This window comes from Schistocerca americana, chromosome 1 (assembly GCF_021461395.2).
Source record: "Schistocerca americana isolate TAMUIC-IGC-003095 chromosome 1, iqSchAmer2.1, whole genome shotgun sequence".
NCBI lineage: Eukaryota > Metazoa > Arthropoda > Insecta > Orthoptera > Acrididae > Schistocerca > Schistocerca americana.
The window spans coordinates 773,696,455-773,714,209 of NC_060119.1; the positions used below are offsets into that span (position 1 = coordinate 773,696,455).

Sequence of the window (17,755 nt, forward strand, 5' to 3'; positions counted from 1 at the left end):
TTAAATAGAGCTACTTTAAATATTGTTGCTATTAACATATTTTGCTCACCTCTAGACTTATTATCTTCAGATTTTATAAGAAAACAGTTGAAATCAGTTGAAACCGATTGTCGAAGACGTTTGTGCCGTTGAACGATATAGACCCCTCTGTATCTGATTATAGTTACTTCCGCTATGTGGCAGCACCATGGTGCACTCTTTGTGCTCTTTTGGAAACTGGATAAAGCGGTGCACGGTATTATCCCGCTGTATGACATTGCCCCGCTCTCCTCTGTTACATAGAAGGCACAGAACGTCAACGAGAGAAACAATTGTGCAGAACTTGAATATGATATGATGTGTACTTTACTTTTTATTGATTGTAAGGTAAAACATTTTCGAGGGAATGAATGAGAAATAGTTGTTGTGTTAGAGTGAGATCCCCACTGTCTCCAAAGAGAATGAAATTGACAGAAATTGAAAATGTTACAGAATGAATCACTGTCTAACATGTGTGAGACTGGTTCTGATTTGTCTTCCTACCACAGTTGCGAAACGACGCTCTGTGAGTGTTTTAGGAATCTGTTTTGAAACTACTGCCTGCGAAGTAGGAAGATACCATCCCACAGATGCAGAGTCCATAAGAGTGCAGCAGTACGTACAGTGATGTAATCAGACAATGATCAATGTCAGTTCCACTACACTCCCTGTAACGGAATCGTTATCGCTAACAGAAACTAGTGTACGGGTTCAGCGTAACTATATGTTAAGAAACAATGATAATCTTGGATTTTCGTTATTAAGGTTTATCTTGCCTCTAAGTCTGGCTTCATAACTATAATATGTACATGATGGCAAAATATTGATACTGGATGTTCACAACTGTGAACAGAAATTCCTAACTATTGTAAGGTTCTTTAATAGTAAGATGGTTGGGGATCGATAAAATACAAACAAATACAATTGGGTCACAGATATCAATTAAGCTAAAAACGCACAGTTAAAATAATTGTTATTTGCTTGACACCTTACACCTTACACAGTCACAGCACTTAAATATTTGGGCGTAACATTGCAGAGCGATATGAAATGGGACAAGCATGTAACGGCAGTTGTGGGGAAGGCGGATAGTCTCTTCGGTTCATTGGTTGAATTTTGGGAAGATGTGGTTCATCTGTAAAGGAGAGCGCTTGTAAAACACTAATCCGACCTATTTTGTCTACTGCTCGAGCGTTTGGGATCCCTATCAGGTCTGATTGAGGGAGGACATAGAAGCAATTCAAAGGCGGCCTGCTAAATTTGTTACTGGTAGGTTTGATCATCACGGGAGTGTTACGGAAATGCTTCAGGAACTCGGTTGGGAGTCTCTAGAGCAGGGCTTCCCAACGTGTGGTCCGCGGACCCCTTAGGCGTCCGCCGGCTCTTTCTAGGTGGTCCGAGGCCACCCTTCACCAAATCGTGTAAAATAATGAGTAAAATTATTGAATGAAAATGTGAAAATCAAATTCATCACTATTTTTTTTTTCGTGTGAAAAAAATTTGTACTTTTACTTCAGGTAGTATTCCCAAGCAACCTTTGCGGTTCCTATGTAAGAACGCATATACAGTTTAGTGCCGGAGAATGCAGCTTCTCTGATCGACTCTTTCGCAACAATACGGGGGTCGTTTGTGCGCCAGCTCACGGCGGTAGATGCGCTGAAGCCTTTTACGCATGCGCGGAGCGAGCTTTGTCTACCAATCACTGAATTCGCTGGCACGTAAGCGGCCCCAGGCATCATTAAATGTTAAACTTTCTTTGTCAGTGCACTACCTATTTCATAAGTCGATTTTTGACCTTCAAGTTGTTTTCATTCGTCTCTAAACCAAAGACTATTGATACTTCGGGAGGGGGGGGGGGGGGGCGGGGGGGGGGGTCATTGGAAACAGGCTAGGGGTCTGCCACGGATTTTCGACTGAAGAAGGGGTCAACCAGCTGAAAAGGTTGGGAAGCCCTGCTCTTGAGGAAAGGAGGCTTTCATTTCGTGAATCGCTACTGAGGAAATTTAGAGAACCAGCATTTGAGGCTGACTGCAGTACAATTTTACTGCCGCCAACTTATATTTCGCGGAAAGACCACAAAGATAAGATAATAGAGATTAGGGCTCGTACAGAGGCATATAGGCAGTCATTTTTCCCTCGTTCTGTTTGGGGGTGGAACAGTGAGAGAAGATGCTAGTTGTGGTACGAGGTACCCTCATCCACGCACCGTATGGCGGATTGCGGAGTATGTATGTAGATGTACATGTAGATAATGTTTTTCTAACTTTGTGTGGATGTTGTATATGCAAAGCTTCATCCCGTTTCGAACTGATGTCAGATATAAATATTAGTATGAGGTACAACCACAGCAGGAACATACATATTGTTTTCTTTTTGACACAGAATAAAACACCATCCGAAAGTCAACTGGGGAAATTTTTTTTCATACTGAAACAGTCTCAGTTCTCGACAATTGCTGGCTGGAGACTGGTTTGAAAGTTTGTTTTCCCGTGGCCCCTCTACAGCCGATAAATCGGAGGAAATCACATTTCAGTCAACGATCCTTATATTTGTCAGTGCGTTTGTGGTGTCAGCTATAGTATGGGGTCCTGCATTATCCTGCTGGAATACGCCAATTAGTACCCTGGTCATGAAGGTTTGGCAAAAGTGGCCAGTCTGGTTACAATTTCCCATGCCTCCCGTCAACATGATCACAAGAGTTGGAGGGATATATTATCTAAAACCGCTGCTTTATGTGATATTTCATCAGGTCGTCAACGGTGTCGAGCTGAACATCGCGAACAGAAGTGAAATTTTATGCGGAACACCAAAGAATGCCACACACTCATCGACCCAGTTGAGCCTGTTTCTACATTATGCCTGTCACTTTTGTCTGGGGTATAGTGTCCATGTTAAGTGACACATACCAACATGAGAAGTCAATCCAGCTTCCAGTAATGTGTTTCTAATGGTTCTTGCTGACATTGTGTTTGTCGCATCTTCCCAGATTCCTGCTGTTGTCATCGTCTATTCAGAGCCAGTCGAACAATCCTAGGACCTTTTTCCGGCGTTGTCGTTCTGTAAGGATCCACACCACCCCTTCTTAACGCAGTGTTGTCTTGAGTTAACCACTTCATCACTCGTTCTGCAGTCGTTACACCACTATCTGACGCCACTAAGTCGGAGTTAATAAAAACAGTTTTCCGAAATTCCTTCGCCAAAGAAGATGATGTACATATTCCAGAACTGGAATTAAGAACAACAGCCAACATGAGTCATTTAGAAGCAGATATCCTCGATGCAGCGAAGCAACTTAAAGAACTTCGTAAAGGTTCCTTTCAGAATATGGTGATACATCGAAAAAGTCCAAAGAAGGACAGTTCGTTTTATATTATCGAAAAACAGAGGAGGGAAGGTTAAGAATATGATAAGCAAGATAGGGTGGCAGTCGTCAAAACAAAGGCGTTTTTCGTTGCCGCGAGATGTTTTCTCGAAATTTCAATCACCTACTTTCTCGTCTAGATGTGGAAATATTGTCACCAAATTATACAGGGAGAAATGACCATAGCAATAAAATAAGAGTAATCAGTACTCATACAGAAAGTCTTAAGTGTCGATTATTCCCAAGCGCTTTTGGAGAGTGGAACGGTAGAGAAATGGTGTGAAGATGGTTCGAAGAACCCTGTGCCAAGCACTTAAATGTGTATTGCAGAGTAGTGATGTAGATGTGGATGCAACTATGTGCCTAATACCGATGATTCTACCTTTCACGAAGTCCGAAAGATGTCGGTAATTGCTTGTACTTTACATCTGTATTAAGACCTCACCAGGAAAATTCCAGTAGCCTTAGACTCGCCCAATGCACTGACACCATATTTCTTCTGTAGGAAGTACTGATGATAAGCTCGGATAAGGCAGAAGTTTTGGACAACATACGTTCAAGGCTTGGAAATACTAGACTATACATTTGATTGCGTTCGGTCAAGGTGTTGGAAGTGTAACACTTCAGAATGGTCCGGTAGCTAACGTGACTGGGAAGGTGTGAGGCCATTTACTGGTCGTTGGCTTGATAGGATGGGCATGGTATCCGGTGTCAATGTCTTTCGGTAAACTGTGCTTTTCTAACGCATGGGACGTCATGTGCGAGGTCATACAGGCACAGGGATTTCCAATTTTCATCGTCATAGCAACTTAATTTTGTGTTCATGGTTGGATAACAGCAAGAAACTAGAAATCTTGAGCTGACTGCTCCCTATGGGGTACAGAAGGCTCCGCTCCTAGTTACTTCACGGAGTACAGGCACTGCAGTAACGGAGGAGCAACACCATTGCGTGCTCCAAGCATCAAAACGGATGGCTGGATTGCTGCTGATTTGCAGTACACATTTGTATACGCTGAAGTAAGTCGCAAATAGAAGCTATCTATCTATCATGGTCGCCGACAGACTCCATTCCAGCTGATTGGGCAGTTATTCTGACGTGGGAGATCTTTCCATGTAGCGGGTGTCCTGATATCATTACAGTCATTCTCTCAGGGGCAGCGATACATGAACGTAGAGTTCTATCGTGTGCATTGTCGTTAGAGCTATGTTCACTGTAACTGCGTGCGTTTCAGGAACATGCATAAACAACCAAAGCTGCTCAAAGGACTGTAGCAGTTAAACTGTTGAGAACATCCAACACACCAGGTGAACGAGGGATGACAAGTTTCACGCTCTTTGTAAATGGGTACGAGCTTGAAATGAACCAACGAATGCTATGATTTCGTTGTCCAAGGTGATAAAATTGCTGAACTATGGCGCTCTCCATGTCGCATTCTGCAGGTTCACACCAGGCAGTCATAATTTATAATGTCATCGATACTACTCCATCCTGCTATCTAACTGCTTCTTGAGTGTATCATTTTCTCCCCCAATGAAGATGGAATCTTCCTGGGCGGAACGATATTTCGCCACGAAATCATTGCCGAATTTCATCCTGTGCTGTGGTTCCTAAACGCTATCGTCTCACTTCACTTGTTTGTATGGCGTCACGTAAAAGTATACGCGCTCGCTGTATTTTAGATCTGAAGCCCTTGTAGCAAATGAGCATTTAGTAAATAAGTAGTAGGTACTGTTCACCACGTGTGTAGTGATAGACATCCAAAAGTTGTTTGTCGCGATGCAGTGTCTGGGCACGGGGGCCGCATCGTGAACGGCAAACCGGCGGCGGACCACGAGTTCCCGGCGCTGGCGTCTCTGCACGTGAACGGCAGCCACTACTGCGGCGCCAACGTGCTCTCCGAGAACTGGCTGGTCACCGCCGCGCACTGCGTCAAGACCAGGTAAAGCATCCACCGCGTCTGCGAATTGTCTGCCCAGCAGCTCTTACAAGACTGTACACACGGAAAAATAGCCGGCCGCGGTGGCCAAGCGGTTCTAGGCGCGTCAGTCCGGAACCGCGCGACTGCTACGGTCGCAGGTTCGAGTCCTGCCTCGGGCAAAAAATGGCTCTGAGCACTATGGGACTCAACTGCTGAGGTCATTAGTCCCCTAGAACTTAGAACTAGTTAAACCTAACTAACCTAAGGACATCACAAACATCCATGCCCGAGGCAGGATTCGAACCTGCGACCGTAGCGGTCTTGCGGTTCCAGACTGCAGCGCCTTTAACCGCACGGCCACTTCGGCCGGCTCTGCCTCGGGCATGGATGTGTGTGATGTCTCTAGGTTAGTTAGGTTTAAGTAGTTCTAAGTTCTAGGGGACTGATGACCTCAGATGTCAAGTCCCATAGTGCTCAGAGCCATATGAACCATTTGAACGGAAAAATACATTTCTTATAATTTAAAATATAATTTCATGACATTGCTCGTTATCGATACGGTCAGTCACAACACCTAACAAAAAACTCTCTAACCTAAAAAAAAAAAAAAAAATTGAAGTGCATTTCATTTATATTCATACATCAGACATATTTATGACAAAGGCAACTGACTGCCTGATGGCTCCATTAATGCGATACAATCCTTCCGAAATTGTATTTTAGATTTCCTGTAATAAAACCATATTTCGAATATTGAAACCCATATAATACGATACCCTCTGTTTTACTGCCATGCTTTCAGAATCGACAACTAAAGACCATAACCAGCTTGGTTGAGGGACCAACTCGTTCGGCTAGTTCCAAAGTTGTACGAGACGGATTGTAGACGAATTAAATCAGGTGATGCCGAGGGAATTAGATTAGGGAATGAGGCACTTAGAGTAGTTCATGAGTGTTGCTATTTGGGGAGCAAAGAAATTGATGATAGTCGAAGTAGAGAGGATGTAAAATGCAGGAAAGCGTTTCTGAAGAAGAGAAATTTGTTAACGTTGAATGTAGACATAAATGTCACGGAGTCCTTTCTGAAAGTATTTGTATTGAGTCCAGCCATGTATGGAAATGAAACATGGACGATAAATAGTTGGGACAAGAAGAGAATAGAGGCTTTCAAAATGTGCTGCTGCAGAAGAATGCTGACGGTTAGATGGGTGGATCATGTGACTAATGAGGAGGTACTGATCGGAATTAGGGAGAAGGGTAATTTGTGCACAGAAGGGATTGGTTGGTAGGACACGTTCTGGAGCATCAAGGGATTACCAATTTAGTACTGGAGGGAAGCGTGGAGGGGAAAAATCGTAGAGGGAGCCCAAGAGATGAATAGACTAAGAAGATTCAGAAGGATGTAGGCTGCAGTAGTTACTTGGAGATGCACAGTATAGAGTAGCATGGAGACTTGCATGCAACCAGTCGCCGGCCGAAGTGGCCGAGCGGTTAAAGGCGCTACAGTCTGGAACCGCACGACCGCTACGGTCGCAGGTTCGAATCCTGCCTCGGGCATGGATGTGTGTCCTTAGGTTAGTTAGGTTTAAGTAGTTTTAAGTTCTAGGGGACTTATGACCACAGCAGTTGAGTCCCATAGTGCTCAGAGCCATTTTTTTGCAACCAGTCTCTGGACTGACGATCACAATAACAACATGACATAACATAGGATGCCATTCTGACGTATTAAAAGTCAATTAAACTACGGTTTTGAAAATTAACCTTTATTCAGCACACGCTAGAAGACATGATACCATTTTTTAAACATAAAACTGTAATTCAAACGCATCAATTGACTTAATATTACTAAACTATAAATCCTAATATGAAATGATCCATAACTTCAGAAAAATTACAGTCTCGCAAACTGTGAGATGACTTTTCGAATTAGTTCGAAAACTCCTTTAAGCTGAGACATTTAGCACTTCGATTATCAGTATTTCTTAACACTAGCAATAGTAAGGCGTTTTCCATTACACACATTACCAGACGGGAAGGGTACTTTATACCAATAAGAAAAAAAAGAAATTCGTTAATTGTTGTTGAAACATATTCACAACATACTTTTTAAAGAACTAATGATGTGTAAGTAGCGTCCAGAACCTGAAAAATAGCTTTTAGCACCCTGATAGCAATAACAGTGCACCTTCAATATCGTGTGGTAATGACTTCATGACAAACGCAAGACATTAAAGAAATGGTAATTTCTTTCATATTTGCTGATTTTTACTCTCGACATTCCTTTTAAAGAAATATCGGTGGATAAGTACACTCCTGGAAATTGAAATAAGAACACCGTGAATTCATTGTCCGAGGAAGGGGAAACTTTATTGACACATTCCAGGGGTCAGATACATCACATGATCACACTGACAGAACCACAGGCACATAGACACAGGCAACAGAGCATGCACAATGTCGGCACTAGTACAGTGTATATCCACCTTTCGCAGCAATGCAGGCTGCTATTCTCCCATGGAGACGATCGTAGAGATGCTGGATGTAGTCCTGTGGAACGGCTTGCCATGCCATTTCCACCTGGCGCCTCAGCTGGACCAGCGTTCGTGCTGGACGTGCAGACCGCGTGAGACGACGCTTCATCCAGTCCCAAACATGCTCAATGGGGGACAGATCCGGAGATCTTGCTGGCCAGGGTAGTTGACTTACACCTTCTAGAGCACGTTGGGTGGCACGGGATACATGCGGACGTGCATTGTCCTGTTGGAACAGCAAGTTCCCTTGCCGGTCTAGGAATGGTAGAACGATGGGTTCGATGACGGTTTGGATGTACCGTGCACTATTCAGTGTCCCCTCGACGATCACCAGTGGTGTACGGCCAGTGTAGGAGATCGCTCCCGACACCATGATGCCGGGTGTTGGCCCTGTGTGCCTCGGTCGTATGCAGCCCTGATTGTGGCGCTCACCTGCACGGCGCCAAACACGCATACGACCATCATTGGCACCAAGGCAGAAGCGACTCTCATCGCTGAAGACGACACGTCTCCATTGGTCCCTCCATTCACGCCTGTCGCGACACCACTGGAGGCGGGCTGCACGATGTTGGGGCGTGAGCGGAAGACGGCCTAACGGTGTGCGGGACCGTAGCCCAGCTTCATGGAGACGGTTGCGAATGGTCCTCGCCGATACCCCAGGAGCAACAGTGTCCCTAATTTGCGGGGAAGTGGCGGTGCGGTCCCCTACGGCACTGCGTAGGATCCTACGGTCTTGGCGTGCATCCGTGCGTCGCTGCGGTCCGGTCCCAGGTCGACGGGCACGTGTACCTTCCGCCGACCACTGGCGACAACATCGATGTACTGTGTAGACCTCACGCCCCACGTGTTGAGCAATTCGGCGGTACGTCCACCCGGCCTCCCGCATGCCCACTATACGCCCTCGCTCAAAGTCCGTCAACTGCACATACGGTTCACGTCCACGCTGTCGCGGCATGCTACCAGTGTTAAAGACTGCGATGGAGCTCCGTATGCCACGGCAAACTGGCTGACACTGACGGCGCCGGTGCACAAATGCTGCGCCGCTAGCGCCATTCGACGGCCAACACCGCGGTTCCTGGTGTGTCCGCTGTGCCGTGCGTGTGATCATTGCTTGTACAGCCCTCTCGCAGTGGCCGGAGCAAGTATGGTGGGTCTGACACACCGGTGTCAATGTGTTCTTTTTTCCATTTCCAGGAGTGTAAATCCTTGAATCTGGAAATATTTGATAAGATATCCATTGGTGAATGTGACATCAGCTATTGAGACTTAAGTTTTTAGGTTACGTGTAACTGAAAAATTTGAAACATATGTGGAACCTTATAGGAGAATGTCTTAATGAAGATAAATATTTTTTTCAAAATGTTAAAACATAAAGTAAGAGACTGTAGTACTTTCCAAAGATAGGCATAAGGTAGCCCTCCATGGTGTTGCGAGAGTTAAATATCGTATAGATTTCATTTATTTTCATAATATGGGAGACATGTTTGTTATAATAATACTAGATTAAAGTCTGATTGCCACATTAGTAATATATATTCAAATGAATTTAATATGAAATAGCAGAACTCTTTTAAGTTAATAATAATATAAAATAAAATAGCGCTGTCCTTTAAAGAGCTTAATTCTATCATTAATTACATGTTTGCAATTACTTCTGTAACGTCACATCTCTTGAAGCGTCTCTTTGGAGTGAAATTGTGTTATGGAAAGTCATATAGACCTGCAGTACGTACAATATACCGATGAAAATAATGTAGGTTGTAAACAATGGAAAAGCATAGGTAATGGCAATTGTAACTGTGAGCGCCTTTTGAGGGTTGTGCTACAAAAACGTATCTTGATTTATCAACACTTACAGTGCACATAGTTGCAAAAAATTGTCAGCGCAAGTGAATATCGGAATACTAGACCTCGGATCGACTGCAGCCATTAAATGCACCACATTGTGTTTTTGATGTCCGCAAGTTGGATCTGTGAACCCCAGTCACCAGGTAAGGCCATAACTTTCACCACAACTTTCATCTCTGCCTTATATTTCAGCGTCTCAACACAAAGATGGCGATATTTTTGGAGAGTATATCCGCTATAGCGGAAAATAATTTTTAGAATTTCCATGAAAATGGGTTTCCATTATTCGTGTGAGTCAAATTTACGTAGAAGATTCAGAAATAGTAATCTCTTTGTAACTATTTTGTAGGAGTGTCCATAGCAATTGGGATGGATTTGGCATTTTCCTTGCTCTGCTGCGGGGTTTGACTGCTTCCTCTGAATCTTAAATCTCTATTACTAAAAGATTAAAACATTGTCCCAGTCAGCCGAATGCTATTTTATGTTGGAAGTCTAACAGGTTCCGAAACACCAAACCTTTTATTTTTAGTTTTTCATATAATTATTGAGAGAATTTAAAAATTTGACGTTTTAATTTATTACTTCTTTAGTACTGTAGCCACCGTGGGAACAGTGGGTGGCTACAATTTCAGGATGGGGCGTGGCGGAGGTTTGAGGCGCGGCGGCATGGCAGTGGAGACCCAGAAAAATGTAGCTGTCAAAATTATTACTTCACTCTGTACTCGTACATTAGCGCTGCGTCGGTGCAGGGTAGCGACCACGCCACCACTGCATGAGAACATAGCCAGAAGGCCGGCGAGGTGTCAGCTAGCTCACGCCCAGCTTGTTGAAACGCGCACGCCCAGTTTTGCTGGTGTCTGTACCCAGCAGGTGTCAAGTGATCCTGTTGTGTGAGTTGAGCCACAAATATCTGGCATCAACGGCGCACATAGGTGGTCGACAGTATCGCTGTAGAAGCCAGATCTATGGTGGATGTGTCCCAGGGGTCGCTGGTGTGCAGTGCGGAGGTGCGTCGACTCCGGTGATGGAAGTCGCCTGCTGTGGGTGGGATGCGACCCATTACCTCCTGAGAAGGAGTACGGCTGCTGCTGGAGTGAGCCAGGGAGGCCCGCTGTACTGCGGCACTAAGTCGTGGGGGGGGGGGGGGGGCAGACATATTGCAGAAAGCCGGCAGCTCTGTGTGGTCGCCTCGTGCGGCACAGCACCCACGTAAGGGTAGATCGCTGGACTTCCGCTTAAGCTGCTACGAAAATGACAGCTATTTACAGGGTGAAAAGTATTTAAACCGACAAATTCTGGAAGGTTGTACGGGTCATCAAAAGAAATATTTTTTCCTAATATCATTTTTTCCTATGAGGAGTATTTAAACCGGCAGAGGAAAATTTATCTGGCGGCAAATTAATTAAAGCAACAAACACTTTTCCATTTTTTTATGACCAAGAGACCACACATCAACACAACCCAATTTCAGTTACAGTAGATTTTCAAAAATGCCTCCATTGACACGTAAACAAAGGTTACACCATCGGAACATGTTCTGTCTGACACGGGCAAAAACCCCAGGAGTATCCTGAATTGTTCCTACTGCTGCTACTATCCGGGCACCATGATCCTCTTCTGATGCAACAGGAGTTGCGTAAACAAGGTTGCGCATCTCTCCTCACACAAAAAAGTCCAGATCGAGCAGGCCATGGTTCAGGAATACCTCTGCCAATCCACGTTTCTGGGAACCGTCGGTCCACGAATCGACGCACACGACGACTGAAATGTGCCGACACCCTGCCATGTTTTCTTGTAGAGAGCGGAACATCTTCCAGCAATTCTACCAATGCTCTGGCGAGAAAATTGTAATAGTGCCTGCCATTTAATGGCCTAGGTAGCAGATACGGCCCAATTAAACAGTTCCCATCAACACCGACGCACACATTAACGAAGAACCGCACTGGATGGGCGCTAGTAACTGTGGCATGTGGGTTATCCTCACTCCAAACATGCGAGTTGTGCGTGTTGAAGACTCCATCACACCCGAACGTTGCTTCATCGGTAAACAACACAGAGGATGGAAATGTAGATGCATTGCACACTGTTCCAGGTACCACTGCGAAAACTGTGCTCTGGGTGGATAATGAACTGGTTCCAGGTTGTGGACACGCTGTAAGTGAAATGGACGTAACAATTGCTCTCGAAGGACTGTTCTTACATTCGTCTGATTCATCCCTATGCTACGTCCAATTGCACAAGTGCTAATTGAAGGATCCCGCTCCATGTGCTGGAAGACAGCTCCTCAAATTGCAGCCTTCTTACCGTGCGACGGCGTTCCTGTCCAGGTAATCTGCTAAATGACCCAGTCTCACGCAGACGTTGGTACACAGCAGCTAAGGTCGTATGATGCGGGATACGGCGAGTAGGATATTGTTGTTGATAAACCCACTGTGCAGCTCGTACGTTGTGATTCGCTACGTATTACGCACCAACCATATCAGTGTACTCACTCCAGGTGTATCACTACATTAGTAAACAGAGACAATACACTACTACACTGGTGGACAGCAGGTGCCTACAATGAAGAGCATAATTCGCCCTCTAACAACAGAAGATCGCAATGCGGCCTCCACCGGTTTAAATAATCCTCATAGGAAAAAATGACATTAGGGAAAAATATTTGTTTTGATGTCCCCTACAACCTCTCAGAGTTTGTCGGTTAAAATACTTTTCACCCTGTACATAAGATAGCAAAGCGTCTCTTATATCATGGCGCCTCCCCCCGTCGCCGGCCGGGGTGGCCAAGCGGTTCTAGGCGCTACAGTCTGGAACCGCGCGACCTCTACGGTCGCAGGCTCGAATCCCGCCTCGGGCATGGATGTGTTTGATGTCCTTAGGTTAGTTATGTTTAATTAGCTCTAAGTTCAAGGGGACTGATGACGTTAGAAGTTAAGTCCCATAGTGCTCAGAGCCATTTGAACCATTTTTTGAAGCCACCCCTCGTCATGTTCTTGGCAACACGACTGAAACACATTGCTGCAGAATTCCCCATGCCTGTGCTGTGCATTATGCTGCGTTGGAGGGTTTCGCCGAGTGCACCTGGCCTGTCTCGCAAAAATTCAACAGCTCGGTAGCTATAACTGAAATGACACCACAATGCATTCACCAACTACAAGCGATTGCTGGAATACTCCTTCACACATACTGACAGATTTGCTCACAAAATGATAGCGGCACTCCGCTACTAACCCATTCGCAGTACATTTTGTGGACATATCCATCTATATCACTGAAACTAACAACAAGGTTAAGGGGGGGGGGGGTGTCAATAAAATATCAAAGAGACACATGGGAAAAAATTAGTTAAATTGTTTACTATTTCCAAAGAATTTGCCATAACTGTTAACACATTTATCTCGTCGGCAACGACTGTCTTTCTTCATGGCTCCAAAAGTATGGAAATCACATGGAGAGGGATCAGGATGTATGACGGATCTGTAACGGTTTACCTGTGAAATTTCTGCAGTACTGATGCGGATATTATCGCTTGTTTAAGGCCATAAGCTTATCTTCGTGCGTAGGTCTCCACAGAAATTCACATCCCATTCTAAGTAGTTCATTAAGGAGAGCTTCATTTTGTGCAAAACCATAGTAAATTTCTGAAAGAAAATTGATATCCTGACAAACCTGGAAAACCTGGCAACTTACCTCATATTCTGCAGTTAACAGCAATTGATTTATGGCGTGCACTTTCTCCGGGTCAACACAAATTATTTTATTAAATGCATTTTATCCTTCAGCTCGTTATTTTTCCCGTTAGTCATCTACCGATTTCGGTCATTAACTATCATCCAGGATGAAGGGTACAACAGATTAGTTTAAAGGATCCATTATTCCTTTGAAGCAGATCAATGTCGATATTATCCAGTGAAATTGCACAAAGACCCGAAAAAATTTTGTTTTTGTGCAATTTCTGTGGATAACTACTGTGTTGTTCAGCTTCAGAAAAATATGGGATGCTTTTAACTAACGGTAATCTGTTGTACACTACATCTTGAATGATGGTTAATAACCAAAGTTAACAGATGACTAATGATACAAATAAACAGCTGATGGTTAAAATGCGTTTTAGTAGCTACTGTACGGTTGTTGAACCTCACCTTACGGAAACATTACACTACAGATTCATTCCCCTAAAACCATATGTCGTAGGAAATTCACAGAACATACAAAATCTACGTTCTGAGGATTTACTGACGGTCCGGTCTTCCTTAACCGCTCGAACACCTCCCGCAAGTGCTGTATTTGTTCCGGGATCAATCTACTGTAGACCACCCGATCACCAAGACAATGGTAAACATACTTAAATCTTACATTAAAAAACACGGCATCCATGAACTGGGAAGGAACTACCGCCTATGTCACCAATCCGATCCGTACACGATTGACCTCAAATAAGTTCCAGTCCTTTATGAATGCAGTAACCGGTTTTCAAGACACCTCCGAAGATACTTATTTGTACCTCTGGTTAAGGGCTAATACGGTAAATACTGCACTCTCTTAAACCATATGAAACATGGTTACAAATCCAGTAACGGTACTGATGTCAATATCACCTTTTTTGTTTGATTCACGGTAATCCAGGTAATCCAATAAAGGACTGTGCTCGCACTTTCATATAGGATCCAAGGTCAGCTTGTGAGGATTTATATGGTCGAATTACACTTTCTACTCCCTTTGCAAGTGTTCCTTTAATGCCTTCATCCTCGGATGTGCTTATCTCTGAGATGGTTTGTTGGCTGGAACATTATCCACTAATTCGGTCCAGTACTCTAGCAGTCGTGGAATCCCCAGTATCTCCGTTAAAACATCCGGAAACTCCGCACACACTGACCTTGATCTTACGGTTCGTAAATTCATTTAAAAGAGCTAACTGCTGATCTAACGATTCCGTCTTTCCCATACTACCCACTTCCATCTTGGGCTCATCATATGTCACTACCATCATGCCCCCTATCAACGCCCTCCGGTGCAAAATACAGTCGGTGGCTAAAATATCGATGACCTTCATCCCCACCTCCTAAGGAAACTCTCCAACAATTCCCTTGATTTGTAAACATCCCTTCACAATTAAACTCGTCTTACCAGCCATCATATATTGCCTGGTGTCTGCTATCAACATCCCCCACTTACAGATTCTTCAAATTCTCTTTTTTTATCTTCTGACTTTCGGGACGTTCGCATACACCCGTCTCAACAGTGGAACGTCAGTTATGACGATACGAACGTAACAACACAACACTCAGTCCCCGAACAGAGAAAATCTATTATTCGCCCAGAAATCGAACCCAGGCTACTTCGGTGAGCAATGTGCGGCGCCGACCGCGCAGCTACTGAGGCGGACAAAGTTCATCAATCCTTAGCATCGATTTAGGCACAAAGCCCAAACAATAAATCAGCAGCGTCGAGTACTTCATCCTGCCCAGAATCGTTATAAGAATAGCAGGACGTTGCCCAATTTGTTTTGTTAAACATAAGCGCAGTCATTCCCGCAGTAGGGAAACGTTCTATACGTAGTGCTGTGCAGAAGGACAAGCATCAGCAGTTCGCAAAAGCCGCACAGCATTGACAACGCAGCAGAAGCCCAAATAGGTTATAAAAATAGCAGAACCCTTTCACAGACTGAGGAAAACTACCCTCAGATCGGTTCTCTGTTTCTTCAGCAGACATCGCAAAGGTTGCAATCCTACAGCAAGCTCCACACAGCTTTGTAGGATAAATGCACAATAACGGCATTGTACAAAAACATCAGTTGTCCAGTTACTTTCTTGGCTGTACATTCAAGTCATGCACAAAACATTTTTGAGTTGAACGCGTTTTCATCTTTCAGTTTTAAAATAATAGACAACGTTAACATCGTATTAGCAGCTTTACCATTCAGTAATCTTGGTTCACTGTGCAACAAATTTTCCTATTTATTTTCACCAGTCTTAACGTGTGCTTATAATTATATAGCTCACATTAAGTTAAAGCATCTGCAGCACCTCGGTACTTCAGAACTAGATTAGTGACAGCAACGTTAAGAGATGGCCTGAAGTTCGAATTAGACCTTCTGGTGCAGCAACACATTCCCACACCTGTGACATCCAGACAACTAAGAAAATAACTGGTAGTGGTACAAAAACCAAATGGCTCCCTACCTGCTTGTGGTCACTTAAAATCAACTATAAATGCAGAATCAGAAATTGGCGTCGATCCTGTTTCAAGTCCAGAAGTGGTCATGACAAGACTATCAGCGTTGTCTAATATTGGTTTATCACAAACTTATTTGCAAATGCCTTTAAACGCCCATTCATGGCCACCAACACTTCAGATACAATGGGCTGCCTCTCTCAGAATTGCTAGTGCTCCAGCAGTTTTACGACATTTTTTAGAGAAGCTGATTCAGAACGTTCAGAAGACAGGCACTTATTTGGATGATATATGCGAGACTAAGAAAGACGTCTGCTGTTCCAGACACTACAAGACAATGAACTAAGTTGCAGCCTACAAAAGCGCAAATTCGTTCAAGAGTAAGTGGAGTACTTAGGACATATTTTGAGTTGTAAAGGACTTCAGCCGACGCAGCAACGTGCGGAAGCCATAGAAAAAGCCCAGTTGCCTACGAACTTCAAATACTTTCAGTAATTTCTTGGCAAAATAATTATTATTATTGATGCCAATTGTCGTACAGAATACCAGACATCTAAATTATCTAAGCAAGAACACTGCAAAATATGAATCCTCACGGCAATGTCAGGTACCTTTTCACTATTTAAAACATTATCTGAACTAAGTCCCTCGCCTGGTGACCTCTGACTCATCAGAAACCTAATCTGCCCAACCCATACCCGTCTAAATTGTTCTTTAGGTCATCAGTTATTGACAGATCGAAAAAAAGCACTAATCATCACAGTTTGCTTCACAGCACAAAATGTCGTCTTAAAACTAACTGTTAATTTTCTTGTTCTGCCCAAAGAAACGCCTTCCGGAACAATTACACAATGCCAACAACATTAAACTAACTTCATCAGCTGTTACAACACCGGGCAACAGCTCAATATACTAACGCCGTGGCCCTATCGAGAACACCTGTGGGATCAGATCTCACACCCGGCTCTCGAGAAACACTTTGCTTAGAAAAAAAAGACTTCCCGAAACCACTTAGAAGAATTTTCTAACACTGCATCTGTTATGAAGGATACAGCTGAAGACCTTATCCTCACATTATGAGACATAATTAACAATGATTTTCCTTGTGGCTGGCCGGAGTGGCCGAGCGGTTCTAGGCGCTTCAGTCAGGAACCGCGCGACCGCTACGGTATCAGGTTCGAATCCTGCCTCGGGCATGGATGTGTGTTATGTGCTTAGATTAGTTAGGATTAAGTAGTTCTAAGTTCTAGGGGACTGATGACATCAGATGTTAAGTCCCATAGCGCTCAGAGCCATTTGAAACAACCATTTTTTCCTAGTGCCAACCACCCAAACTTCCTTCGGCAACTCCAAGAAATTTTTTTCCCTAAAAATGAGGATCCTCATGGTACATGGAGCAGTGATGCTGACATCAAAAAGCGATAACTGCCGAATGATCTTTTCGCTGTCACATCATGAGCATGTCACAAATCTCATGCACGGTGTCCACTGCGTGATGACACGCATGAAGGCGGTAACAAGGTGACATGCCTGGCACCCACCATCTTGCAGGACATCGAGAGGACAGCTACTCCTGCAAGACTTGCACGTCAGTGCGACCAGCACCCCTGCAAGAATTCCAAGCTTGGCGAAATCGCAGCACCCATGGAGGGTTGAAAATAAATAAATCGCCAGGTCCTGATGGGATTCCACTTCGGTTTTACAGAGAGTGCTCTACTGCATTGGCTCCTTACTTAGCTTGCATTTATTGCGAATCTCTTGCCCAACGTAAAGTCCCGAGCGACTGATAAAAAGCGCAGGTGACGCCTGTATATAAGAATGGTAGAAGGACGGATCCTCAAAATTACAGACCAATATCCTTAACATCGGTTTGTTGCAGGATTATCGAACACATTCTCAGTTCG

General features: G+C 44.1%; 1 protein-coding gene across 1 annotated transcript in view; it reads left to right on the forward strand.

The window, feature by feature from the left end:
- The window catches only part of LOC124620356 (chymotrypsin-1-like), a 51,806-nt gene that overhangs the window by 19,860 nt on the left and 14,191 nt on the right, over positions 1 to 17,755 (forward strand). The window contains exon 2 of the mRNA XM_047147064.1: positions 5,163 to 5,319. Coding sequence (XP_047003020.1) covers positions 5,163 to 5,319 — 157 coding nt within the window. The remainder of the gene's footprint in view (positions 1 to 5,162; positions 5,320 to 17,755) is intronic.